Here is a 27,068-nt window from a genome sequence, read left to right on the forward strand (position 1 = left end):
CTGTACCAAAATGAAAATCGAATGCAAAATTTTAAATTCAATTTAATTTATATAGTGCCGAATCATAACAAAAGTTATCTTAGGACACTTGAAAATGTAAAACCTTTACCTACCTCACCTATACATACAATGCTTTTAATTAAGGACTGAATTATAAGAAATTAGTGGAATGGGATAATTCAGTTTTTGTCAACATTGCTCACTTTTTTGGGGCTCTCATAATGCAGCAAAAAAAAAAGAAAAAAACTGACATGCAGACAAGGCAGTGAATTTCTGAATAACATGTAGTACATGCAGTGAATGTATAAAATCATACAGATGAAGAGAAGTGCACATATTGTGGATTGTACAACTCTTTACTGGGAAGGTGTCCCTGCTATTTTGTATGTTCCCTGTTTATACATTTTTATGTTTCCAAAAAGCAACATCCTGACAGTCTGTATGGCATTTTACTATTCTTAAATGCTATCATTTTGCTTTCGGCACTGCTGCAGTTCCCAACAAGGTTGATAGTTTGAGACGTTCCTTCTGGGGTACACATGCCTTTACAGTAATTGGGTAGGTTTCATAGCAGTGGAATGAAGGATTAGACTAAGGAGGGGAGAGATAAAAGATTAAAAAAGAGGAGGATGGAGGGACTGAAAACTGCTGGTGGTGCTGGGAGCCACAAAGCCCTTGTAATTCCAAACAAGCAGTAGGTGGGAGAGGGAGGATGGTGAATGGCTACTACTCGAAGGCTGTGATGTCTGCTCTGCCCTGGCTGGAGCATGAACTGTGGTAGAGACAAACAAGGACAAGGAGACAGAGAGAGAGAGAGAGAGAGAGAAAGAGAGAGAGAGAGAAAGAGGGAGAGTGAGGGTTGACTGAGTGGCAGGATGGGAGAGCAGGGTAGTGGAGGAAGGGGGGGGAGTGCTGTCCCTCCAGCTATCAGTACCAGTAGGAGGAGAAGAGGGTGGGAAGAGCGAGTTTAAAGGGGAGGGGGGAGAAAAACATGAGAGAGAAGGAGGTAGAGCAGACACAGGCCGCCTGCTTAGATTTGAAAGGAAGGGAAGGAATAGAAGAGATCCTGGCGGCTCGTGTAGAAAGGAGGGTGGATGTTTGCAATCTGAGAAGGCCACAGCAACGCTGTAGTGTCACTGTAAGGACACCGGTAAGGTAAGGTGACCTTTTCAATTAGGTGATTATAAGAACATTGGTGTGCTGTTCAGTTGTGTTTATAAGGTGTTAAGGGAGAATTTATATGAATTCAACATTGCATAAAACATTCGTATGAAAAATTGTTAAGAAGTTAGGAAGGCCTGATATTGTGTAATCCTGCAGGGACTCACACTCATAATTCATCAGTCTCGTGATCTGCGTTGATGGATTCATAGTAATTTCTTCTCTGAGTTACTATTTTTTTGTGTGTGTCTGCGACGACGCATGCGTTCTTTCTGGTGCAAACCCTCGTGAGATAAGAAAGACACAAACACACACAGACAGACATCCTCTCTGTGCCATACGCCAGTGACCAATGAATGAGCATCCTTGTAAAGAGAGCTCAAAGCAGTCGAGTCTCCTCTCTCCCTCTCCTCTAACCGTCCCTCAGGCCACTCTCTGCTGCTCTTCTGTTCTACATTAATTCTTTAACAAGCTGCCATTATGCTGCTCATACAGACATAGCTTCAGACCAGTCGATCTGGGTTTGAATGGGATGAGGGTGAGACATGTTTATGGCTGCATATGACCAGCTTACAGTAAAATCATTTAAGTAGAGCTTCAAGTAACAATAATTTTCATTATTTCGGTGATTGTTTTTTCTTTAGTAATTGCCAGGAAATAGTGCTAAATGCCCATCAGAATTTTCCAGAGCCCAAAGTGGCATTTTCATATTGCTTGTTTTGTCTGATCAGCTGCCCATAACCCAAAGAAATGTATTTTACAACGATACAGGCGACAAATCCTCACATTCACACTTGAGAAGCTGACACTAGCAAATGTTTTGCATTTAGTTAATTAATTTTCTGTCAATCAAGTAATCACCCAATCAACCAATTGTTTCACCACTACATTTAAGATTCACACAAAAAAAACCTTTGTTCAGACACTATGCTTATTATAATAGCAGTAGGCATATAATACTGCGGAAGGGTCGCTACAGCTGTCGTATTTGAGTGCTGAAGTTAGTGCAAAGTGACCACCCATAATTGAATAGCCCACTGGATGCCATTTCTTCTGTCTGGTTCGAGACGGAAAGGGAACAACAATAGGAGCGGCGTGGTCTGAGGATGTTTCTATTTGCATGTGTACACCACTCCTACCAGTTCCCCTCCACATCCGAAGAACAATGCTGAATAGAGGATTGCCTGATGTTATCCGTTATTGCTGCCACTGATCTGACAAGAGTCGTAAATCCTCTCCCTCCAGTTCCTGTCGTGACTTGGTAGAGTCCATCGGTAGAGTCACTAGTGTCATGCTTAAAAACAGATCCGGATTCAGACAATGTCTCAAATGTATTATGTTAATTTGTTCCAACGACTTGCTTATGGGTTAAAGGGCATTTGACATCCACTTCCTGTGGCTGAGGCAACTTTTGAGTCCTTAAGCAGAACTAGCTCATGGCCAAAAAAATCAAGAGCTCAATCAATGCTTTCTTGTGGTGAAGTGACAAACAAAAGAAGCATCTTGAGTTAAACATAACCACTTCTCTTTTGTTCTGTGTAGTGGTTGCAAACAATGGCTGCTTTTCTGTTGTACAATATCCATGTGAGCCAAAATAGAGTGACAAACAACAGGACAGAGTGGAATCTGTGGTGTTTGTTGGAGTTTAATCATATTGGTTCAGAAAATGACCTTGTCTGTTGTTGTTAAGTAATCTGGATGAAATGTCTTTATTATTGCTTTTTTTTTTTTCTTGACTTGAAATGGTGTCGAAACAGTTTTCACCCCTCAAGAGTCTCACACCCATGACCAGTTTGGAAGATTTCCCACAACTACATGTGTGACTGTTATCATGGCTGCCCAGATGGGACAGCCCACCCTGCAACTGTGGGTTTGGTAGATGGGAATGTGACAGTAGACTTCGCTGATTATTTCTGTATAATCATCATCATTACCAGTTCCAAACAATACATTGAGGAGGAAGATAACTTTCCCTCACAGTGTTATTATAGTGTTTTGGAATGAGAACCAACTTGGCAATTTCATCATCCTTAAATATTCCTCAATTTGCTGCTAGACACATTAACCACATAGTGCAAAAGCAGGAGTTTCATCTGAAGTACGCCTATAGCTCAACCAAAAAACACTGAAAGTGCAAAATATTTTCTTAGGATGCTGAATCCAGGTTAAAGTCATGGTCCTTTATTGATTTTGCGTAGTATAAATAAACACTACACACATTTTAAAAAGAAAGAAAATGCCAAAAACCTGCTGCTTCTAGCTTCCCAAATGTGCAAATTTGCAGCTTTTCTGTTTTACAACTGTAAATTGAATATCTTTGTGTTTTGTTTGTGTGATGAAGCTTGACCAGAGTGGCCTTGAAGGTGGTAGGAGGCAGACTCAGACTTGCTGAATGAGTAAAACATGATTTATTCTGTCCAGTGTAACAAAAAAAAACAAGTGAAAAGGAAATGAATACAAGCAAATAACTTAATTGGCTTAACTCAGGATAACTCAAACTTCATGATCATGTTCACACAACTACACTGTTATCCTCTCATTTCTGCTCACCTGAACCAACATCTCTCCCCTTAAATAGGCCCTTCAATCTACTAGGCAGAACCACATTTCTTGCAGAGGTGTCCTTTCCCTTATACCAACTGGCATACAACAATGCTACTTGTATCAGTCAACATTGTTTACAACAAAACACATCATCCACAACATAATCCTCATGATAAGCCAAAATAATTACAAATCATATAGATACTAAACCAAACATTTAACTTAGTAAAATAAATCCCCCCCATACTTGGTCTAACCCAAGATATCACTGGTGATATCAGTGAGAGTTTAAAAGCAGGTAGTCATTGGGTGACTCCCACTCTGTCTCCTGGAAAGTATGGTGAGTCAGAAAAACAAGCTAATCTATGACTCAAGAAACTCAGGACTTAAATTAATAAACAGTAAGTGAATTTAAATACTTGTCTGTCTTGATTAAACCATTAATGCAGGTGTAAATGTAAATGTAACACAGAGCTAAACACAAACAAAACCTGTGATAATATGTGATGGCAATGCTACATATATTGGCTAAACAAACAATTGACTGTATGGAAAGAAACACCAACTGGAATGGGGACCAATGGTGTGGTCTCACCCACTTTGTCATAGTTTGGTTGGACAAAATGGGTTATTCAAAGACAGCATCTTGGACTCTGGGAAATTGTGATGTAAATTATATATATATATATATGTATATATATATATATATATAATATGCCTTGATTTTTTTTGTATTCCTCAGATGTCATGGCGTCCGACTTACCGAAGCTCCAAGTTTCGAAATGTCTACGGAAAAGTAGCCAACCGGGAGCACTGCTTCGACGGTATCCCCATCACCAAGAACGTCCATGACAACCACTTCTGTGCCGTCAACTCCAAGTTCGTGGCAGTCGTCACTGAGAGCGCCGGTGGGGGTTCTTTCATCGTTATACCTGTATCCCAGGTAACTCACACTGTTATTAGTTCACTCTTGGTTTGCTGTTTTGTTGCTGTGCTGAACAAGGTCAGAACTTAATGGTGACTTCAGGAAAAAAAAAACTGAAAGTTCCCCAAATCTAAGTTGTTATTTCTTCCTCTCCAAGTTGACCCCTGCAGTTATATACCTACATGACTATATATTTCAGTGGAGGGGGAGATGTGTGATGTTTTCCTATTGTGTGTCAAAAATGCTCAGTTATTGTTGGTTCTGAAAAAGGCAGTTTGTCAAATAGTGTTTGGACATGGCACAATTGTCAAAATGTACATTATGTTTAGTTAACAATCATAGCTTGAGTAACTTGCAGTCACAGTATTATGCTATATATTCATTTAGGGTTTAGATCTTTCATTTTTCCTGTAGAATTATCATTCGTGTATTATTCTGGTTCCAGCTACTTCACAGCACAGTAAGCAACAGAAACAAAGGCTGGAAAGCTGTTTTTTACACAAATACAACACTAACCCTCCCTGCTATTGCAAAACATGCCAGTGTTAAATCCTGAAGCCAGAATCTAAAGCCAAAGTTGTAACAGGGTTACACTGATAGGAGCAAATAAACGCTTTGTGGTAATGCCCATAAACAAGAAAAAAGGGCACTTTTGTAATGGAAAGTGTGGAATTATTTTTCTTATTACATGAGAAGGGAATGTGTTTCTCTTTATGGAGAACTCTTTGAAATTTATTTTGTACTGCTTTTGCAGCATGATTCATTTTATAACCATGTTGTAGATTTTAATATGGAATATAAGCCTTTAAATTGCATATTTCAGAGGTATTGTGCAGGCAGTAAAGTGAGAAATTCTCTATGATTTCAGTGGAAAGTAATTTTCCAAATATTGAATTGAACTGAAAACTTGTTTGCTCCAATTTTGTGTGTGGTGGTGGTGGTAATGGGTTTGTTCTGGAGAGCACAGGATAGCTTCTACAGGACAAGACGTGTTTGCCAATCCTGATATTTGGTGTGTTTTTTATGTATCATTCTTTAGTGGCACTTAGACACAAGGCACTGCGTTTCACTCCACTTTGCAGGTAACATTGTTGGTCCAAGTGCCTTGTCTCTTTAAGAGAGAGACTGCCAAGGTACTTGAGAAGCTCTTGGTTGCCAAGCAGGGTCAAGTCAAGCTGTTATCAGGCAGAAGTATTCAGTAAGCTGAGGCAGGGAGACTTCAGCTACATTTTGCTTTATATCATCATGAGCTATTATGTTCAGCCATGGAAAAAGACAAGCTGGCTGTGTGAAGCTCTGTAATCATGTATTTTATGTAATAATGCTCCTCAGATTTTTATTCACAAACTTAATAGTGATGCTCACTGCCAGATCAGCAAACGGTGTTTTCTTTTATCATGCTGTATCTTTTTATATACAGAACTACTGATCACTTAGTATAATTGAAAAAGAAGGTATTTTTCATTTCTTGCAGACATGTTTTTGCCTACCTACACTACTAGATTTGCCTCAAAAAATGTGTGAGGCTGTTGGTAATATTCAAAGGTCTCTAGGTAATTAAGATGCATTATTCTTTGTTCATGAAACTTGCTTTGTTTTGAGCTTTTTAATTTGAAGGAGAGTGTCGCAGTATCAGATAATAAAAGTTAAACTCACTGGCACAGTGCTCATTAACAAAAGCCTGCTTGCATAGACAGAACAATATGATTTTATTGGCTGGTTCAGGATATGATGACTCACTAACAACTCCAATAATAACTTTATTTATGTACTATAGTGAACTTACATTGGCCTCACTGTGGAAGGAATGGCGTGGCATGTTGAGGAAACCACTTGTTTTTTTGTAGTTTTTGCAGTAAGTCAAGTTAATAAGAGCAGAGTTTTGTAAATCAGAAATCCCAAATACATTCAGGAAAATAGTTCACTGTCAGTTTGTGTTTGATTCCTCACTGGCCTTCTTAATATTCAGATCTTCTCTCCAAATATTTCTGACTTGTGTTTAATATATATTCTGCTTATAGGGTAAAAAAAATACCCATAAACATCAACAGTAACAAATCTTCTTGAACTGATTGTATTTCAGTATGTTTTTTTTCCCTGCTGTATAATGACTCTATCCATAACCTGTCCAAAGACCATGACTGGATCAATTTCCTCATCGTCAAAGTAGCACTTAAGCTTTTTCTCGGGTTCTGCTGAGTTGACGAGTTCAGAGTTGGCATATATCATATGACATAGCAGCATAGATGACAGGCTCTGTGGGATGATGGCGGCTGTTTAATGCAGCATCCTGTGGTCCCAACAACAAATCAGTAGACTTAACTATTGTATAAGATTGTTAACATGAGAATGAAGCGTAAAAACCTTACTTCTATATGACATGACCTTAAAGCTCCAAATGCATACAAAAGACACACTGTGATGTGAAAGGCTGGTGTTTAATGGTGACATGCATTTACAGTCTATTTGTTAATGTATACATGCATGTTCTGCCAAATGTAATAGAGTGTGAAGTTGAAGCTACAGCTGAGGAATGGAAATGAAGTTAATGAAAAGTAGACCACACTTCTCAATCAATGAAGGGGCTTAAATCTTACCTAGAGAATGATGTCACCAGTCAAACAAACAAATTCAATAGCTGCCTGAGCTGTTTGGGAGATACCATCATCAGAAGCAATCTCTGTGATGCCTTGTGTATGAAATCACTCAGAATAGGCAGAAAAAACGACAATTTGGAAGTAAAGTTGGGAAGTAAAGGCTTTTTGAACAAGGTTGAATGAGATGAGTAAATAAAATCAAAAATATCCTTTCCAGTCTTTATAGAGTGCATCCTTCCACTTGACAGCTTTCAAAATGAGCTCAACCTGCTCCATTAGATAAACAAAATAATATGTAATGGGTTTGCCTAATGGTGAGGTAGGAGCATGGCAGACATATTACAATGACAGCCGGCGAGACAGCCATATGGTTGCCCCCAGACAATGCCGTTAGCGAGTGGAAGGACTACCGCTGGCACCACCTGGCACACAGACCAGCCCCAGAAATTGACACACAAGGTCACAAACACCTCTTCATCACCTCACAGAAACGGAGTGCAGTGGGTGTGGCGCTTTTTGAATCACTGTTACTATGACTACTATTAGCAGGGTGCAAAATTAACTTTTTTGCGAATGTTCAAATTTTACCAGCCACTTAATAGATTACCATTGTTTTTTGGCTGGTGAGTGAAGCAAATCTACCAGGCGCTTGCATATTTTACCACCATTTTGCTGGTGGATGGTGCTAATTTTGCGCCCTGTAACACAACTGCTACTGTGCATGATGCAATGTGCAACTGTGTGTGCAGCATATTGATTGAACAAATCTTATTCTAGATCATTGTGCAACAAGCTAATATCTCTGACCTTGAATAAATCTGATGCAGTTTATTTTAACTCCTTTGATTTTATCAGCTGGACTTGATATAATATGTAATATAATAATGTATAGATGCCTATTATAAAGTCGTCTACATGGACTCATGTACAGTTCATATGCTGTAATGGTATATATAGAAAGGGAATTTCCAACCCATTGTAGACAATGCTTGTATTCATTAATACAGATGCTATTTTGTTACAGTATTTTATGCTCATTCATTTAAGCTATTGCTATGAGTTCACTAGTAACAAAGTGCTACTGTAGCATCACATGTCAACAGAGATCTAGTGCCACAGACCAGATCACTTGACTGTCTAAACAAGACTGCTGGCAGAGCACTGACAGCAGGCATTAGACTGTTAACATGTGATAAACCACAGGAGCAGAATATGATTTATACTTAAACATGACTCAGCATGTTCTTTTTAGTTTAATGAGGAGTGGCCGGCCATATGGGAGAGTATGCTACAGAATATTTATAACCTGCTCTGATAAGATTTATAGTCTTTTGAATCAACATGCAGCAACACTGATGTGTAACTGCAGCATGAGTGAGGACTTTAGAGAAGAAACCGGTAACTACAGCAAGAAAGAAAAGACAAATTACAGAGTTTAAACTTGACCTATTATTGAATCCAGTTGTATAATTCAAATATTATTGCACATTTTCGCCAGAGGAGTCATATTATATTTTGAAACATTCATCTACTGAAAGGCTGCCGTTAGAAAAGGATGAAGTAATACTGTAACCACAGAGCAGCAGTGATGAGCCTCATTAATAAAAGATTTATCGGGAATTACAGATCAATAAAATTTGGTAACAATCATAGTGTGGAGCCTCTGGCGAGCCGTTGGTACCTGGCCAACACATCTGTGCGTCACCGGGAGAGCTCATCTGTGCCCCAGCTTCAGGAAATGAGCTGCAGAAAGACAATGAGGCTCTTGGATCTTGTCTTTTTCATGCTAGTCATGCAGATAAACATTACAGGGACTATATTTATTTAAAATGTTCTTTTTGTTTTTATGCTGAAGAGATATCAACAAAATATATGTGCAATCCAAATATACAGAATATATGAAATCTACACTGTCTTGTTCTTTCCAGCCATTTCACATGTCATTATAATTTCTGATGTCCTCGTAATACCTCATAGACTTTCTAATCCCTGTGGTTCCCAAATGACTTTATGTCTTTGCAGATAATTAGCGCCAACTAAATGAGGAGTCCCTTAGATCCTATATTATTAATATTTTGAGGCCATGTTAAAATCTTCCAGTCACTGTGACATTGATAGAAAAAGCTAATGTGTCATCAAAGTTTCAACTCATATTAGCCTGTCTTATTTTTATATTTTCTCCTTGAAGAGGGTTTTTTTTTCCATACTTATATTTAAATTTACATACATGTGCATGCATTAGGGAAATTACCACCTTCAAGAAATTCCATTATATCACATATTGTTACCTACCGGTCAGCATTAATCATTAAATGTGTCTGTTATGTATATAGATTATTGCCTCTTGCTGGCTCTTTTCCTTTCCTCTAATATTGACAGACATGATGTCCCCACCTCACTGTTGTCAGGTTTTGGCAGACATTGATTTCTATTGGTTTTGGCATGTGTCCCTTATCTTGTTAGTGAAGCCATCAGTATCTTTGGCAACATGTTAACTTGAAAACGCTTCCTTTTTTTATGGCCAGACTTCTTGTTTGCTGCAATCAACACATATTTATTAATCTATTGTCTTTGTTGTATTTTTTCTGTAAATATTTATCTGTTGTGTATGTTGCTGAGTTTATATTGAATAATATATTAATAATAATGAATTGTGGCTCAGATATTGAGACTCACTTCCTAGTCCTAGCTATCTCTCAGGCCAGCAGGTCATTTGAAAGCTGATGTTGACCAACATTGGTAGTAAATTAACCATAAATTTGAAATCAGATACATTTACCATTCAAACATGTAGCAGAATATCTGACCCAAGTTTGACTGAGGCTGCACAGTTTTTTCACAATTGTTCTTGCTGTTATAAAATAAAAATGTTTTCATTGGTTTGGAGGAGATGCTGCTAATCCATTTTCAGGACATTATTGAACATAGTAAATAGATTTTTATTAAGTGTAGAGTTTGTTAGTCTTCAGGGTTCACCGAGGACAATGCATTTAAACACACACGCAAGCATGCACTCAGGGTTTTACTGAGGCATGACCTGACGCTCATCGACAAATCTCTGAGGAAATAAAAAAGAGGTCAGTGGATTGAAGTGACATCAAACATTCATGACATCATGACCGACATTAAGAGGTTTCGGTCTGTCTGTTGTTATGAGCCAGTGCCCCACAGTGGACTCTGTGGGTTATTGCAATAACAATCCTTTGCCTCAGACATCGATGTACAATAACCAGGTCTGTTTTGTTTTGCTCTGGATTTATCAAGTCATTGCACTGATGTGATTTAAGTTTTATATTATATTAGCCTTTAATGTTCACATCAATAAAGCTAAGGATTGTTTTGTTCCATCATCAGTAATGCTCTTAGTAGATGAATGAAGATAATTACTTATAGCCATTAGCCATATAGCCTCCTTGTGATCTATTCTGCTCTATTCTTGTTTTGTGTAATAATTTCTCTCTGTTGTGGCAGGTGCTGTTTTACCACTGCAGCAGTATATAGACTAGTCTTTTTAAATGCATGAGGCAAAATAACCACACTACATGCATAAATCTGATCTAGTGTACTCTATTTTCTTTCTTTATCATTCTACAATCTCTCATGTTATGACACACTGCAGTAGAACTTAATATATATTGTTATTCTGATTTATTTTACTGTGCATGCTAGATAGCCTGAAACAGAAACATCAAATGTAAACAATGTCTTTCTGTCACTCTGTTTCAGTCGGGCCGTCTGGATTCTCATCAGCCAAAAGTGTGTGGCCACCAAGGCAATGTGCTGGACATCAAGTGGAATCCCTTCTTTGAAAACATCATAGCATCCTGCTCTGAGGACACCTCGGCAAGTGACCCACGTCTGTTTTTAATGTCTGTTTTGTACCAAGAGGTCAATGACATGATTTGTTGACTGTGAGGATGTGAATATACTGTATCTGTGAAATTTGTTCGATGCTGAGGTTAACAATCACTGACCCAGAAGCAAAGAGGTCACCAATTTATTGTGGCCACAGGGTAACTAATTTTACTTGACACAAGCGTATGATTGGAGTTTGGCTACCAGCTACTCTGGTCATTGAAAATGACAGATGTGAAATGCCTTTGAGCAAGGCTCAAAATCCACTAGCTGCTCAGTAACTGACTACATAAATGACAGTAGACACCATGTCAAACCTCAATCACTATTACTCTTAATCTCACATGTTACATGACATATACTAAGACCCCTGTAGGCCTTTTTTTCCAATACATACACCTGTTACATTACTCTACAGAGCATAGTAAAGCCATGCCAGTACTTTGTCCTTTATAGTACTTTCACTTGTTGAAGGATAATCTCCTCTGGTCCAACACAGAGCTTCAAGCCATAGCTGTAATCCAGTCTAATCCTAATGCAGTGGGCTACATTGATAGCATGTGCTATTTTTGATCAGCAGGATCTCTAGCTACACTATGTCATACGGATTGTGGTTTAGAGGTCATAATAATGATTTATGAAAAACACATTGCGATCCCTCACAAAAACATGGGTCACCTATTAACCTGTTCTGTAAAATACCTGTAGATATGGTTGTGTTTATGTGTGCATGCTTTATGATGATGCACAGTGTATTTATATTTATATTTATATTTATATTTATATTTATATTTATATTTATATTTATATTTATATTTATATTTATATTTATATTGTCTGTATCTATGTGAAGGTGCGAGTATGGGAGATCCCAGAAGGCGGTCTGAGGCGCAACATGACAGAAGCAGTGCTGGAGCTGTATGGCCACAGCAGACGGGTGGGTCTGATAGAGTGGCACCCCACCAGCAGCGGCATCCTCTTCAGCGCTGGCTACGACTACAAGGTACCACGACAGCAACTCTTCACTCAACAAGTTCAAATCAACATGTAATACATGCTGTCACCAATAACTCTCTTTGCCTTGCAGTAAATGCAGATTAAAGGAAATATTCCCTCTTAGATATGCCATCATGAAACCAAAATATATAAAATATACATTTTTCACATTCAGTTTCTGATTTTTCTTCAAAGATGAACACACAACGTGTGATTTACAGAACAGATATGTGTGCTGTAGCGGAAAGAAAACATGTTTTAGATATTATCGCACTGCAGGACTTATTTCATTTGTCATTGTGTGACATGGTGCTGAAACAATTAGTTGATTAATCGATTTGTTGATCAACAGAAAACAACAACCATTTTTAAAATTAAGAAACTGCTTATGTCATTTATCAATTAAAAACACCAAACATTTCTCTGTTTTATATCACTGTAAACCGAATACTGTTGGATTTTGATCTATTTTGGTCTAATAGACTTAACAATGAATAGATTAATTAATAAAGTAATTGCCAGATTAATCAATAATGAAAAATGTTTCAGCCCTAGTGAACTGACTCTCCCTCAACACACCTAAATTAATTATTTCCAAAGGACAGAGTCATTTAGTACTTAGTTCTACTGCTCTTTTGTCTCCAGTCGACACACCAAGTCAACTTCAACATAATGCAACATAATTATGCCGTTGATTCAAGCTCTGCAGCCATCTAACAGCTCCACCCAAACAATCCTTCCTGACTGTGTCAGATCCTGATCTGGAACCTGGAGATCGGAGAGCCAGTAAAAATGATCGACTGCCACACTGACGTCATCCTCAGTATGTCCTTCAACACAGACGGCAGCTTGCTGGCCACTAGCTGTAAAGACAAGAAGCTGCGTGTCATTGAGCCGCGCTCTGGGAGAGTCCTTCAGGTTAGAGGAAGGGAGGGGCTGGTATTTTTATGAGAGCATGCATGCACATTGGAAAAACAATTGTCAGAGCTCTATGTTTAAAATATCCTTTAGTGTGTGTCATGATAACTTATGAGGATATCATGATTCTTTGGTCATTTATACAGCAAATCAGATTTTAAGGATAATATATGTATTTCACCTCTACTTAACCTCTTGTTTACCACAAGAATTTAAAATGAGATGAAATACTGGCAGCAAGCACACTATATGGCCAAAATTTCCAGATCCAGTTAAGGAAAATCTAATTACGACACCATACAATATTTTTTTAGACAACAGAGTCCTTCCAGCTCGCAGCAGTGTAGGTTCATAAAGAAATTATTTTCTGAGTTTGGTCAGTTTGGCACAGAGCCCTGACCTCAACCCCATCCAACACCATGGGGATGAACTGGAATGTCAACTGTGAGCCAGGTCATATCACCCAACATCAGTGGCCAACCTCATTATCGCCCTTGTGGCTGGATGGGAGTAAATCCCTGCAGACTGGTTCCAAAATCTTATGGAGAGCCTTTCCAAAAGAGTGGAGGCTGTTATAGCAGGATGCGAGTGCCCATGGTTTCAGAATAAGATTCTCAACAATCACATATGGGTGTAATGCTTGGGTGCCCACATACTCTCCAGCAGTCCCTGACCTCCTAGACTCCAGTGAGGAAATTGCAGCTCCATTAAACAAATTCCACTTAGAAGTCAATATTTTGAGTAAATGAATTATTTACACACTGCTGTTTACTCAGTAACATTAAAAATATTTACTACTATTATAAACATGACTGCAGCTGGTGCACACCACCTTTCTAAATATTTGACCTTGGTGATCTTGCTGCCTGATCACCATAAAATGGCTTCTGATTTGACCTGTGTGCAGGAAGAGGAAAAAAGGATGAATCATTTACATGTTTATTACCTGAAATATAGATTTACTTTTCATTCCAACAAAGGACAACAGAGGTGTATTGTTTTTAGTGCTATTATAACAAGTAAATGAGATATAATTACATTTATCTTGGTATAAAACCTCTTAGAGTGTATCATAACTTTATAGGATGGTTAAAACCTGGCATTAAAATATTGAGGAGCTCCTTCATATCAATCCTATGTCACCTTGGTGACCCACAATGTAAAAAAGCCTGAAGACTCGTGCTCTGAATAATCACAAAAGTGTTTTTGATGTGTCTTTAAGTCATTTCCGTTTGTTGTCATGTATAATCTCTGTAGTATTACAAGAATATGATGAGTAATATATCTCATCCGGTAATATATCAAATAATGAATTTTTCTTAGCAGGAGCATGTATCATTAAAGCCTCACTCTATCTTTATGTGCTGCTCCACCAGCAAGCCAGTTGTAAGAACCACCGTGTAAACAGAGTGGTTTTCCTGGGCAACTTAAAGCGGCTGCTCACCACAGGGGTTTCACGCTGGAACACAAGGCAGATCGCTCTCTGGGATCAGGTCAGACACCTCCATATGGCTCATGCCTATAATGCCAGAGTGGGTGGAGTAAGTATGTGTGTTTAATTCCATGTCTGTGTTGCTCCTCCCAGGAGGATTTGTCCATGCCAATTGTGGAGGAGGATATAGACGGCCTCTCAGGACTGCTGTTTCCCTTCTATGATGCTGACACACACATGTTGTACCTGGCAGGCAAGGTCAGCACTGCCCCTTACTGCGTCACTGTAATCTTTCTCATATTTACTGTTGAGTGTTATGTGTAAAAATTCAGATTTTTACTGTGACAGTCTTTTACTATTAAGATAAACTGACATTGAAACAATAAGAAATTCAGTGACAACAATGAACAGTACATAGATATATAATGTATAGAGATAAATTATATTGTTTACCTTATATCTGACACCCAGCCATAGTTCATTAGCCATAGCTAGTTGTGTGGATAGGTGCTTTTGAGTTATGTTAGCAGTCATCATATCAAGTTTGTGTGACTAAAATCAGTTTGCAGGATGTCAGTAACACTATTAAAATACTCAAAATTTTACACTTAGAAATGTTAAAATATTTGCAGTCATCAGTTTTAAGATGCAAAGTCACAAATTTCCCTCATGTGCACTGGCGTGTTTGAATAGCAAATTACTGTGAGAAGTGTTGTATGAAGTGTTGTACGTGGAATAGTGTAAAAACATTGACAGGACTATGTATTGCCTGCACGAGCACACATGCACAATACAAACAAAATGGAGTGCCACTCATAATAACATTGCTCTATAGTGCCACTAATGGTCAAAAACAGGGTACCTTTGACGTGACTTTATATTGTGTGTGAAACATTAACGGTGTAATATGTAAGAATCAGAAATTCCTTCTCATTAATGACACTGGTGGCCATTAAGTGAGCTGCAGTCAGCATCCTGTTGCTCGTGTGTGTGCTTGTGAGTGAGCAGCGATGCTAACATTACCCAGCTAAAACCACAATATCACAGTATATTTCACAGGCTTTGCAGTAGTGTTAACTTATCTGAATCTGTTTTGTGGTGGGTGCCAGTCATTTGTTTACATTAGCGTAGTCCATTTCACAAGCTAACGTTAGCTAGTGTTGCACCCTGTTCGTGCCAGAGAGAGGCAAGCCACTCAGAAGTGTGCATAAACATTACATCCTTTTGATTTTCGCGAAAAAAATGTCCCAAGTCATTCACATAAAAATCAGTTCACAGGCTGTTAAAGGCACCTGAGAAAGTCGGGGAAGGTTTCATTTAAGTGACATTACAACCCGTTCACTCATTGGCAATAGAAAGCGATTAATACATGTAAATTGCTTCACAATTCTGACATATAGCTCCTTTAAATAGAGCAAATTCTAAGACAGCATAGTTTTGTTCTTGCAGTCAGAGTGTAGCAGTGCCACATAAAATGACACTGTACTTCAAGCATTAAGAGCCCTATAATAAAAAAAAAAACAAAAAAAACTGGTTGACTTGTAAGACCTAACACTTTGACTATAATATAATCACATTCTGGTGTCTTGGCAGGGGGACGGCAACATCCGTTACTTTGAGATTACCACAGAGAAGCCGTACATCCAGTACCTAATGGAGTTCCGGTCCCCGGCTCCACAGAAAGGACTCGGTAAGTCATTAAAGATCAACAATATATGATCTCTCCTGTTGAGAGCTAAAATAAAGGTCCTAACCACTTCATTAGCAGTCTTTAGAGATGGGAGGGAGAAATGAATCACAGTGGGAATGGGTTCTGCCTACAGTAGATACTGCTGTAATTGTGGTCTTGCATGACTGAAAGGATAAAATTGATTAAAGAAAAAAAAAGGCAGATAAATTGAAATGTAGTTTAATGGGCTCCACTTGTCCAGCTGTCATTGTCCGCTGTCATATTGCAGCGAGTTGATATTTTTCTCTTGTTTATGTGACTCCAGTTAGCCATGAATTCTGGGTATTGGTGAGTTGATGGTTGTGTCATCACACCCCTCTGTTCCTGTCTGCAGGTGTGATGCCAAAGCACGGGCTGGACGTGGCAGCCTGCGAGGTGTACCGCTTCTACAAGCTCGTCACCCTGAAGGGCTTGATTGAGCCTGTTTCAATGATTGTGCCAAGGAGGGTCAGTGAGAACGAAATACCGGATTTAACTGGTTCTACTCCTTTCTTCAGTATATTATTACATACAAGAGCAATTAAGTTTTTCCTGACATTAATCAGAATCTCTTAGCGGCACTTTAATGTACAATATTCTGGCTTGTAATGAACAGAAATTGTCAAATTTTTCAACAAAAAACTGAGTAGCTAATCAGAGCTCAGAGCAAACGAAGACAGCGGTAATTAATCACCATGAAAAAGGATGCTTTGTCATTTATTGGTTTGACTTGAGAGCAACTTCATTGGTGGGGGCTCAAGACACCTTAATATGACCTTTTCTCCGTACTTTCTTTAATAACCATACTCTGTTACCTTTATCAAATCAAATCAGTATAATAAGAATATGTATCGATTCCATCTGAAAGTGTGTGGTGTTTCGTTGTTTTACAGTCAGACACATACCAGGAGGACATCTACCCAATGACAGCAGGAACAGAACCTGCGCTGTCCGCCAGCGAATGGCTGAGTGGCATTGATCGAGGTAAACAACACTTCAGACGCACAGTGGATTAGTTTGTGAGGCAACATTTTAACAGCAGCCACTTCTTGCCAAATATAAACCAGTGTTAGGGAAATTACTAATCATCCCACATTTGTCAATATGAAGAACATTTGTCAGCAAGCTCGGTGCTGGAACTCATTACCCACATACCTCATACACAAAGCTGAGCTCTGACAAATAGAACAAAGTAATGCATGGTCTTTGTTTTGTTTAGTCTTTCATTGCCAGTTCTTCACACACATATGGCTTGTATTGTCACCAACATGGTGCAAACTCCCATAGATATATCCTTTCCATCATTAAAGAGTGTCACAGGAATAGTGTCGGACACCTCTTGGAAACTGAATCCAAGAGGTGACAGTGTGATTTCTTTTTCCATCACCTCTATTCTTCATTGTACTCTATTTCTGCTCTCAGTATCAGTGTATCACATAACAAAGACCAGCATATCACCTTCTAAAATGAGCATCACTTTCTCCAATGTGAAATGTGCAATAGAAACCCACAAAAAGATTTAAAACTACCAACGCTAGTATGCAAACCAGTGTGTCATTGACCAAAAGACTTAGGAATGTTCCTGTTACAGTTATAGGAGTTAAATGTACCAAGTTGAACTGGTCCTGAGCAATAATAGATTCTCCCCATCTGTGGAGAACATAAGCCTCTTTGTGCTTTGTGTTGGTTTTCACATGCTTAAGAGTATTTTTGCTCCTTTTGTGCAAAACAGACCCAGTCTTGATGTCTCTGAAGGACGGTTACCACCGGCCAAACCAGTTAGTGTTCAAGGCCCCAGTGAAGGAAAAGAAGAGTGTGGTAGTGAATGGGATCGACCTGCTGGAGAACGTACCGCCAAGGACAGAGAACGAGGTATCTGATTATAGCAATTCCATGAAGTAACACATTGAATCAAACTGTTATACTCTACTCTGCTGTTTCTCTACTATAAAAGTACCCAATAAAGATAGTTTTAGAAAATAGTTGCAAAGGCTTTTAGAGAATATTACAACTAATTATGCAGTAAATAATGGCCAGGAGCAAATTGAATGACAAAGTACTGACATATTATTGGGAGTTGGTGATTATACTACATCGGATTGATGTAGTCAACTGATTGGGTGAAGAAATAGGAAAATGAACTGACTAATTGGTTATTCGCTTGAAAGAAAAACGTTGCTCAAGGGCAAGATAGTGAGGGCCCTTTGAATCAACATTATTTTGTTGAACTAACTTTCTTCTTGACCTTGGAATCAGCAGTTGACAAAATCACCCTCAAGGTCCATTTAATAGCTGTTCTGGAGCTCTCAATCATATATTTATATATTTATATTGATGTGATCCAGAACAGTTACTAAATGGACCTTGAAGTGAGATTTTTTTGTCAACTGACAGACTAATGTTTTGAAAAATACTGATCTAATCTACTACTACTACTAATCTTGTTGCAAGGTGTGCACAGTGCAAACCTCCCACAGCTTCCTGTAGTGACTACAAAATGTTTTCCCTCCTTGCAGTTAATTCTGCAAATTTCCTCTGTTATCGTTATTTTTGTGTGTCAAAGTATATTTGTTACATGCATGTTTTTGCATGTTCTCTCACTTTTCTTTATGCAGCTCTTGCGGATGTTCTTCCGGCAGCAGGACGAGCTGCGGCGGCTGAAAGAGGAGTTGACGACTAAGGACGTGCGAATACGCCAGTTGGAGCTGGAGCTCAACAACCTGAAGAACGTTAGCCCCAACAACGTCTGACCTCTAAGCCTTCTCAATTGGCAAAGCTGCCTGCTTTGCCTCCAATTCTGACCTCCAACGAGCTTCTGAGCCCTTCCCCATTTTTTGATATATCACACTTCAGTATATCATAACTTCATTCCTGCTGCCCCGCATAGTGCACACAATAATATGATAACTGTTGGATAGTGTCTTAATTACTGGAATATTGTAATAATGACAAATATGTTACAAATGGAGACACAGCAGTGTTCATGGATTGCCACCTTAACATTAAATCGATGATCATGATTGATGATCAGTTATTGCATGTTCTCAGTCAGACCTCCTAGGTTTTGGTCTTAATCTCAGCCACCATGCAAAAACACCCCCGCACTCATCCTCCTATACTGACCAAACCACCATGACTTCTTTTTTTTTCTGAGGCAAAATCGGAGGATAAAAAGACTTTCACTGGCTCTTAGTTTTCTTCCCCAAGGCCTTATACGCTGCTGCAGACTCCGTTTGCAGCGAGATGCAGCATCATCTCAAAATGGCTGACGTGAAGTAGTTTGCACCTGACAGACAAGAAGAGCTCTTGCAGACATGGATCATATGTTTCACTGAGCTGCTTATCCTGTACCAACTTTTCTCCTCTACAAATGTTGACTATAAAGTTACTTCACAACACTCACACATAGCTACGCAAATGCAGTCTTTATTCCCAAGGAGAGTGAACAGTTCACTCACGTTAAGTGTTTTTATTCCTTCTTTAAACAGTGAGAAAGCAGCAGGGGAGATATGGATCCAGATGTAGTGGACTTCTGTAACCATTCGACTGTCTCTGCAATTAAGAGTCTTAAGGGAAATTTTTCTGTCTGTTTGGTTTCAGGGCTAATTTTGAGGATGGGTGTTATGTATATTTGCTTCTATTTATTTGTCACATTCTACCTTTTTAGCTAATAACATGTTTATTTGTTAATCCAGTTGTTTCTGGCGATGTGGCTGCGCAAGTAATGATTGTGATGCTTGATAGATTTTGCTGAATGTTTCCGGTTGAAATGGTGCAAGATTTTTGTGAAACTGGACCTTAAATTGTATAAGTTCTTTGACTCCAACGACATAACTTCAGACAAGGTATGATAATATATTCTTGGCTATTCCTAGCAGTAAAAAAAAAATTGTAATAATAACCACTCTTTCACATTTAAACTAAGTATATCACTATTACTAAGTCATGTTTACTTGTAGATGTGTAACTTTGTTCTAGAGACTACCAGGTCATCTGCCTCTCCTTCTCCACTGATACCATCAACAGACTTGTGCTGAATTGCCATTCAAATGCCTCTGTTTTGCCATCAAACCTTCTTTTTTCCTTCAGTCTCAATTGTTAAGAGAAGTGGTGACTGGATTAACGTTGTATTGGCTCTGTTATGCCAGCCAGGTTCAAGCAGTTAACAAAAATAATACTGCTAATATGCCATTTGTCTTTAAATCCAGGCCCCAGCACTATTTAGGCTTGTCTTATTACTGATCCTGCTCTTTGTGGATTAAGAAAAGGAAAAAGATAGGTCAGATGTATGCATAGCGAGAATGAATTTGTACCTCCAGTAAGTTAAAAGCAAGTGAGAGACAGAAGGTCACAAGTCATCCCTGATCACATCATACTGGGGACAGAAAGGGTCCAAAGCTTTATAGCATCACCATCAAGCTAACCTGAAAAAAAAAGATACAAACCCTTTCAATATAGACTTGATCCACTGTCACATTAATGGTAAATATGTATTTTCTTTGCAGGAAAAATAAAAGGCTACAGTGAAAGTATTAACGGGCAAATAAGCTACCAGAGACTGATCAACTACAGTGGAAAGACAGGTGAAGTTGCAGCTGGAGCTGTGCTATGTCAAGGCCTCTCATGTGGGTGTACTGAAGGCTATAATCAACTACTTAACTGTTCACTTTTTGGAAGGTAGGATAACGGGGCAGAAATGCTTTTATGCTGTTATAATGACTGAAACTCTGTTGAATGGCATTTTGGTTTGGACAGACGAGTGTTACCCTGGCAATTGCTCCAAATTTGTTTGGCACTGAAGCTGTGATTTAACGTTTTGAAGAACAAGTAAACCCGAGTTTAAATTTGTCTGGTATAATACTTGTCTTATACTTGTCTTTGGTAGTACTGTAGGTCTTATCCAAAACAGAGTGTACAATATGACCTCAAACTGGAATTCTGTATACACTTAAACCATTTCACTCGACCATGTTGTTGTACAAGGACCACAGACCTCAAAACATATATAAAAGGGATTTATTGAAGTGAATGGGGGGGGAAAAGAAACATAATTTGGCTGATGACAGTGGATTTAACAAAGAGTGAATAATCACTGAGGTAGGCCAATTTGACCATTACATATAATAGTGAAAACAAAGTCCAAATAACTGACCGTTTTCCAGAGTTTACACTTTGAAACAATACATTTTCAATGCACATAGTTGCGGTTGTAACCTCCATTTATAATCAAGAACTTCTCTACACTACCACCACAAATTCAAACATTGCCACCTGTGTGTCACAGAAAAGAACATGGAAAAAGCGATAATGAATTCTGATGTTGAACATTTCTCTTTATGGAAAGATTATGCATACAAAGTTATGTTCAGATTCAAGAAATTTCACACTGCGTGTTTTTTTTTTTAGATAAAGCAGCATACATATTTAATATCTTATTACAATTCATAGTTTCACCTCCGTTGTCTGTTCAATGTCTGCCGTCATCAAAGAGAATACAAAAAAATAGATTTGGTCATTATTTACAAGAACACGTAATTTCCGAACTATCAAAGCTGAGGGTTTAAGGAGGAGGAGCAGCTTTGACAAGGGCAGACATTTTTTTGCTATGATTTAAAAATATGCCCTGTGAGGGTCACACTGTGCATGTTCAGACAGAAGTTTCACACCAGGACAGCAGAGAGCATACTGGTGACACTACAAACACATAACTTACATTAAAAAATAAAGAGAAGTACAATGCAAAAATAAGTTTAAGACAAGGAGAGGACAGCCATACATGAAATCCAGTAGTTGACTTTAAAATGTATTAGACATGCACTCTTTTTTTTGTTTCATTTTGTATTTTTCTTTTGAAGGGGGGATCTTAAAATACAGAAGTCATCAGAAACTGGTCTTACACAAACGGTGAGAAAACAAACATTTCTTAAAAAGGTTTATCTTTGCCATTATTTGATATTACAAAATTTGTGTCCACAAAGCAGTTAAAAGTGGACTGTAAAGACTGGAACACGGGAGCATCAAAGGTACATAAATGTATAACTTATTTCTCCAGACAACCCCCCCTCTACCTGACTGGCCAATAACAAAAACCACTCCTACTGCAATATGAAACAGGGGGAAAAATACATGGGGTTATTGGGAAGTGACTGGGAGATACAAGTTTAAAACAGTTCACAACTTAGCTTCAAAAGGACTCTCAATCGTCGTCGTCCTCCTCCCCTTCTTCATCCAGTTCCCTTTTTCTCTTCTGACCTCGCTCTTCTTCTAGAAGATAAGAGTCACATTTAAGACACAAACACCAGATTCAAGCAGAAAAACGTTTCTTGTCGAGCTTCTATTTCAGGTTTTTGCCTCATGACAACAACGTTTTGCACAAACTGTACACAGTTTTTCCTTACATCACTTTGTGGCGGACTAAATAAATAAAGTTTTTTTCTGAGTCTTTGAGGTAACGTCGGCCAGTTTTACTCACCCTCATCATCCTCATCGTCAACCTCTCTGTCATTCAGATCTTCCTCCTCTTCCTCCTTCGTAAAAAGACGAAGAAAAGTTAGTATGGTTATACCGGACTGAACATTTTTAGAGCTGAAACAATCAGTCGTTAATTGATTAAGTTGGACAGAAAATGTATCAGCAATAATTATGATGACTGATAAACTTTAAGGAAAAAGGGCAACATTTGGTCATTTCCTGTTTCTCAAATATGAAGTTTAGCTGCTCTTCATGGTCTTATATCATAGTAAACTGAATATTTTGGGTTTACAGCTGTAGTACACAAGGCGCCACATTGGGAACTTGTGACATGTTTCACTGCTGACATTTTAGAGACAAAAATCGACAGAATATTTTGCAAATGAATCAGTAATGAAACATTTTTAAACAATTACAGAAGGCAAGTCTCTTATTTTGATCCTACCTCTCCGCTGAGGTCGTCGTCTTCCTCTTCTTCATTCTCCTCTTCATCTTCCTCTCCCTCTTCCTCCTCTTCATCTCCTGGTGCTGCATCTTCATCGTACTCCTCCTCATCTATATCTGGGTGAAACCAGTTGTAATTAGCCAAATGTGCAAAACACAAACATGCGTCAAACAACACGTTTATCCACACAAAGGTATATGAAGCACTTTGGCTATCGCCTCTGACTGACCGTCTTCATCGTCCTCGTCATCATCTAAACCCTCTGCGTAAACCTCAGTGTCAGAATCCGGTGCCTCTTTGTCGTCTTTGTCATACCCGTCCAGGTACGTGAGCTGGGGTAGTAACTTGAATACGTTGTCTCTGTATTCATTCAGGTTTGTCACTTCACAGTTAAACAGATCTAGGCTTTTCAGGGTCCCCAATTCTTTCTGTCAAAAGGAATAGCACATTTCATAAATAATACAGCTTAATATAGCTCAACTGGCCTGTATAGTGCACTTTTTTCCAAGTATTTTAGAGTCTCTGCTTACCAATGGTTCTATTGTGCTGAGGTCTTTAATCTTGTTGCCACTGAGGTTGAGATGTGTGAGGTTGGGGCATTTCTCTGCCAGCACTTCCAACCCTCCTGAGATCCTGTTATCGCTGAGTTCAAGCTGTTGATCAATCAAACAATTAAAATATGCAAAAAAAAAAACCAACAAAAAAAAACAACCTTCCAGCTTAAATAACAGACATGTTTCATGTAGATAAGCACCAACCTTTTTGAGTTTATTTAGCTTCGGCAAGTGGGCAACTGTCGTCAGTCCAACGTTGATTGTGCTTAGAAATTCCAGCTCCTCAAATTCGTCCGTTAGACCCTCGATCTTGCCTTCATTCGAGCGACAGTTGTCTAGCACAAGTTCTTTGACCTGGAGAAAAAACAAATACACCTGGTCAGCATTTGTCAAACTTGAAGAAAACAGTTAAAAAACCTTAAAAGAGCAAATAGAGTACACAAAATATAAACTAGTGGCAGTATATGTTTAGTCTCTCTCTTCATGAGCAGAATGGCAGAAATTGAATTTAAATAAAGTTATTTCAAGATTAAAATCCTTTGATAAAAATTATTCATATGTTTTGTTTTGCACTTACAGTTTTTGATGACATATACCTCTTATTCCTACTGAGGTTGTACTTGTAAGTTGCTTTGGACAAAAGCTAAGAGTTAAAGTGTTTATTTAAGAAGCAAGCTAAAATAGGATGATTTACCTGATTAGTTTATTTCAAAACCGTATCTGCTGTGACAGTGACTTAATGTTGGTGGTGGAAAATAACTTACATACGTACACAATATGTCTACTCAAGTACTTGTACTTAACTTGAGTATTACCATTTTATGCCACTTTATACTTCTACTCCTCTCATAGGGAAATATTATGCGTTTTATTCCACTACATTCATTTGACTAACTATAATTACTTTTTACTTTGCAGATAAACTGATCGCATTTTTCATTCAGGGCATATTATCAGCTTGTAAAATATTTGATTACAATAGATTTGACCACCCAGCAGTATTTAAAGCGGTTAAAATTGACTCCACATTGACCTAAATCACAATTAAAGTGCTTCTTACACATTATTACATAAGTAATATAATCCAACTAGAGCTGCATCGATTAGTCGATTAATCAATTAGTTGTCAACTATTAAATTAATCACAAAATATTTTGATAATCGATTAATCATTTTGAGTAATTTTCTAAGAAAAAATTGTCCAAATTCTATGATTTCAGCTTCTTAACTTTGGATATTTTCTGGTTTCTTTAGTCCTCTATGACAGTAAACTGAATATCTTCAGGTTCAGGACTGTTGGTCGAGACATTTGAGGATGGAAAACAGTGATAAACATTTTCCCCCCATTTTCTGAGATTTTATAGACCAAACAACTAATCGAGAAAATAATTGACATATTAATCGATAATGAAAATAATCATTAGTTGCAGCCCTCTTTATTACATTACCAGATTATTATTACATTACATAACATCCTGTTAAGTATCAATTGAGTATTTTTATAGCGTGTTATCTCAATCTGTACTTAAAGGATATGACAATTGTTTAACACTACACTAACACTGATTTCATAAAACTGTGATAGCACACCACTTTAAATAATAATAAAAAAAACAACACATAAAACAAGTGTTTGACGAACATATAATAAAAAATTATTCTTCCATCAACATAATCATTGAAATACAGCCTAACAAACACATTATATCCTTTATGACCGTTGATTTTGGCTCGGCGCATTGATATTTAAATAGTCTGATATTCGGTCACAGGTGTGCAGTTATCGGATATTTTACCGCGGCCTTGAACGTGACTCAGCCAATCAGCACTGAGGACCGGAACTATAAAAAAACAGAAACTGTACATCAATGTTCCGTTAACAGTTCTCATTTCTACGCTGTAGGTGTCGCGATGCATTTGGCTCTCCTTCCGTTACGTAAATATCACGTTTAGCTACTTTTTTCAGTAGAAACAGACGTATTACGGCGGTTTGTGTGAGTTTATTTGTACTAGTTACCGAGCTAAAGTGTAATAAGAGACGTGTTTGGACGGTTGTGAGCGGCGCAGAGGCACATTAGTGAAAACAAGTCGGAGGCAAACAGACCTACGAGTCGTGCACAGGGTCATTTGTGAGTAGGAGGGGCAGCTAAAGCCGATTAGATAGCTGCCAGGCAAACGTTTTCATTGTTGCTCGGGCTAAACAGTTGCCGATTGGATTGATGGCGTGTATAGACTCCTATGTATAAGAAGGTATGATGAACCGTTCGTCGTTTGTGTCGAATAAAACGTGATATTCGGTGTATTTCGAATTGCCTTTGTTTCTCAGTAAAATGGCGGCTTGTCCTAGTTCTGGGGAAAACTAGAGCAACAACGCGGCGCGACCATTTGTTTTCATCGTTGCAAGCCCGAAAAAACAACAGGCAGCCCCGGGGAAACAACTGAACAAACGCCCAAGCGGTTAACGACGACGCCGGCGTGTTTGTGTTTCATGTCTGCGTGTTTTTGCCCAGGCTGGCTGGCTTGGTAACGGTCCGCGCTATAACGCCGCTTTCTTTCGGCCGTCTGTGCGCACTGTGGCTCCGGCTGTGGGGGGCTGCTGCACGGGCTGCAGGCTCCCCACCGGTGTAAAGCTGTGTTTAGATGTTTGTATGCACTTCCTGCAGAAATAGACGAGTTCAGCAGGATAGTGTGAGCAACTGGAGGTCTAGGATGCAGCTGTAAGGCGATAGTTGGAGGCTATGCTCTTTATGCATCATTGATAATTTCATGACTTTGAGTATCCGCATCCTTAACGCGCCAAGTGCACGGCTTAAAATCACCAGGTGAAGGCAATTTTACAGTCAAAGCATGCAGATAGCACATCAAACAACGAGTAAATAACAATAATAGGGGGTTTTAAACGAAAAGGGGCGCGTTCGTAGATCAAAAGTTACAAATATGGCTTCTCATACTGCTTGCCTTGTTTATACCGCTGGCTTAAAAAAAAGCTGTGCTGCATCCTCAAAAACTGCACATGAAAAGCTTTTAGAGCCGCACAAAAGTTGAACCGACATACCTGCAGCACCTGCCTACTGTAAACATGCTCCCAAAGCAACAATGTGACCCGACGTCTGCATCATCTTTTAACTTGCAAGAAACTTTGTATCCCCACGCCAAGACATCACACGAAAGATTCTCCATTAGCTGAAGAGTGAAACATGACCAGAGAGATGTGAGCCCGACTTACATCTGACGGAGTGCGGTTCCGCAACTCTAGGTGAATTCTTTTCTTCATGTCCATCCTGGATCAGCGCAACCCGTGAGATGATACACACTGTTAATAATTACTGCAAATGCAACTACCACCTCCAGAACAGGCTGCTGTTGTTCATTCAAACTTGATCCGCTCGGTGGGCGGGAGCACGTCTCGGGATTGTCGTCACCGCCGACCAATGGCGGCGGGCGAATAAAGAGGGAAGGGAT

At 38.7% G+C, this 27,068-nt stretch overlaps 2 protein-coding genes across 9 annotated transcripts in view; one reads left to right on the top strand and one right to left on the bottom strand.

Moving 5' to 3' along the window:
• coro2ba (coronin, actin binding protein, 2Ba) overlaps window positions 1–20,984 on the top strand; it is a 50,468-nt gene extending 29,484 nt beyond the window's left edge. For 3 of the 5 annotated variants that reach the window (XM_067583212.1, XM_067583068.1, XM_067583135.1), the window contains exons 4-14: window positions 4,448–4,648; window positions 10,954–11,070; window positions 11,936–12,085; window positions 12,832–12,996; window positions 14,373–14,489; window positions 14,582–14,686; window positions 16,022–16,118; window positions 16,492–16,604; window positions 17,030–17,120; window positions 17,869–18,008; window positions 18,752–20,984. In XM_067583212.1, coding sequence (XP_067439313.1) covers window positions 4,448–4,648; window positions 10,954–11,070; window positions 11,936–12,085; window positions 12,832–12,996; window positions 14,373–14,489; window positions 14,582–14,686; window positions 16,022–16,118; window positions 16,492–16,604; window positions 17,030–17,120; window positions 17,869–18,008; window positions 18,752–18,886 — 1,431 coding nt within the window. In that variant the 3' untranslated portion in view covers window positions 18,887–20,984. Of the gene's footprint in view, window positions 1–998; window positions 1,156–4,011; window positions 4,107–4,447; window positions 4,649–10,953; window positions 11,071–11,935; window positions 12,086–12,831; window positions 12,997–14,372; window positions 14,490–14,581; window positions 14,687–16,021; window positions 16,119–16,491; window positions 16,605–17,029; window positions 17,121–17,868; window positions 18,009–18,751 lie in introns of those variants that run through there. The other 2 variants (XM_067583279.1, XM_067583357.1) reach the window with 2 other exon arrangements.
• A 152-nt stretch (window positions 20,985–21,136) lies between these two features.
• Window positions 21,137–27,011, bottom strand: LOC137177367 (acidic leucine-rich nuclear phosphoprotein 32 family member A). 4 transcript variants are annotated; one of them, XM_067583734.1, is made up of 7 exons: window positions 26,833–27,011; window positions 23,811–23,960; window positions 23,583–23,705; window positions 23,282–23,480; window positions 23,053–23,168; window positions 22,609–22,663; window positions 21,137–22,397 (listed from the first exon to the last, which is right to left on the bottom strand). In XM_067583734.1, exons 1-7 carry the CDS (start codon window positions 26,884–26,886, stop codon window positions 22,333–22,335), a joined length of 762 nt encoding a protein of 253 aa, XP_067439835.1. In that variant the 5' UTR covers window positions 26,887–27,011; the 3' UTR covers window positions 21,137–22,332. The 4 variants fall into 4 exon arrangements, with proteins under 4 accessions (XP_067439835.1, XP_067439760.1, XP_067439970.1 ...); XM_067583659.1 differs by having other exon boundaries at window positions 21,137–22,400; window positions 26,833–27,009; XM_067583869.1 differs by having other exon boundaries at window positions 23,053–23,162; window positions 26,833–27,008.
• Between the last annotated feature and the right edge of the window lie 57 nt (window positions 27,012–27,068).

This window comes from Thunnus thynnus, chromosome 1, assembly GCF_963924715.1.
Source record: "Thunnus thynnus chromosome 1, fThuThy2.1, whole genome shotgun sequence".
Classification (NCBI taxonomy): domain Eukaryota; kingdom Metazoa; phylum Chordata; class Actinopteri; order Scombriformes; family Scombridae; genus Thunnus; species Thunnus thynnus.